A 1,579-nucleotide genomic window follows, 5' to 3' on the forward strand; every position below is an offset into this window, starting at 1 on the left:
TCTGTAATCCTGGGCAGTGGCTGATGTGTGGCGAACGTCAGCAGGCGAGATGTGAGTGGGTGTAGATGCAAAGAGAAGAAACAAGAGGTGAAAACAACCAAAGGGAAGTGAGTCCAACCAGAGTCGATGGAACAGGGAGCAACAGGAAATGAGCCTTTTACAGCAGCAGGCTGAAACCAGAAGTTGAGGCGCCGTCCATGACTTAAGACATATTATTACGAGGTCGACTCCAGAATGTGAGGTTGAGTAAAACCATGTTGGTTAAAGCTTCAGGAAGACTGTGGTTTAGTTTAAACTTACAACAGCTGAGTGTATTAAGTGTATTAACGTGCTGTAACCTCGACCTTGTTTCTGTTACAGTACATAACAATGAATTGGAGATGTTCTCCTTTCTGAGCCCGTTTCTGCTTCAGCTTCATCATGTTAAAGGAGGGCAACTGTTGCCTAGTGCTGCTTAGACATTTTCTACATAATTCAAACTAGTGTGAACATGAAACTATATACATTAGGCCACATACAGTAGCAGATCACAATTTATTATAGATTTTTAAGTCATCATGCAAACCGTGCATTCATAGGTGATGTGATGAGTGGAACCTCCAGAGGGACACACTGAGTCAGGCAGGTTGGATCTTAGACCAAACAGTTGGCGTCAAACATGTTTAATTTTATATCTGTGTCTTTTTAATTCACTGTAGAGTTAATGCCAGAGCTCCACGTCCACTCTGTATCACCAACCTAAAAACACACTCAGTCTGATAACAGCCAATCAAACAAATTAACTTTGGTGTGAAATCGGACCCACATCCTGCTAATTAAAGCTTTGTTGAAAGTGGAACAGATTCAAATAAAACATGACATGAAAACGAGTTGAGTCTATAAAAAGACACGTTTGAGCAGCAGAGGCCACATTTGATCAAGCAGGGTCCATCATGAGGTGTCTGGCGCTTCTGCTGCTGGTGGCTGTGGCCAGCGCCAAAGTGGTCGAGCGCTGTGAGTGGGCTCAGATTCTGAGGGAGCATGGGATGGATGGTTACTATGGTTACAGCCTGGCCAACTGTGAGCAACTATGATTAGATTAGTCGTCTTACATTTAGAGTACTAGGGTTTTATCTGAGCTTCAACACTAAAGCCATCAACTACAACACTGACGGCTCCGCCGACTATGGCGTCTTTCTGATCAACAGCCACTGGTGGTGCACTGATGGCTCACCCACTTCAAATGATTGCGGCATCTCATGCGGTGGTCAGTGAAGGCCACAGAGTTTTACTACAGATAACACATGAGACTGTCTGGTAAATCAAATTAAAATCCCTTATTAAATGTGGAAGGGGACAATAAGAAACATTTCCCTCTGGCCACTGGTTTCACCTCCGAGGTCATTCTATAAGGAAACTTGGTTATATATAATTCTCTCTGTTCTGTGGTCAAACCCTAAACTCCCTCCAGTTTGCAAATCGACCCCATCTGGGAGTGGATCGCACCTACTGTACAACCACTTAGTGACGATCAGGTTCTTTGATTTCTCCAGTGCCTTCAACACCATCTGGCCTGCGCTGCTGGGAGAGAAACTGGTAG

General features: G+C 44.3%; 1 protein-coding gene across 1 annotated transcript; it reads left to right on the plus strand.

The window, feature by feature from the left end:
* The first annotated feature begins 932 nt into the window (after positions 1-932).
* On the plus strand, positions 933-1,254 carry LOC114867412 (lysozyme C-like). The gene is made up of 2 exons (XM_029170044.1): positions 933-1,059; positions 1,106-1,254. Exons 1-2 carry the CDS (start codon positions 933-935, stop codon positions 1,252-1,254), a joined length of 276 nt encoding a protein of 91 aa, XP_029025877.1.
* The last annotated feature ends 325 nt before the right edge of the window (positions 1,255-1,579 follow it).

Source organism: Betta splendens, chromosome 12, assembly GCF_900634795.4.
Source record: "Betta splendens chromosome 12, fBetSpl5.4, whole genome shotgun sequence".
Lineage (NCBI taxonomy): Eukaryota > Metazoa > Chordata > Actinopteri > Anabantiformes > Osphronemidae > Betta > Betta splendens.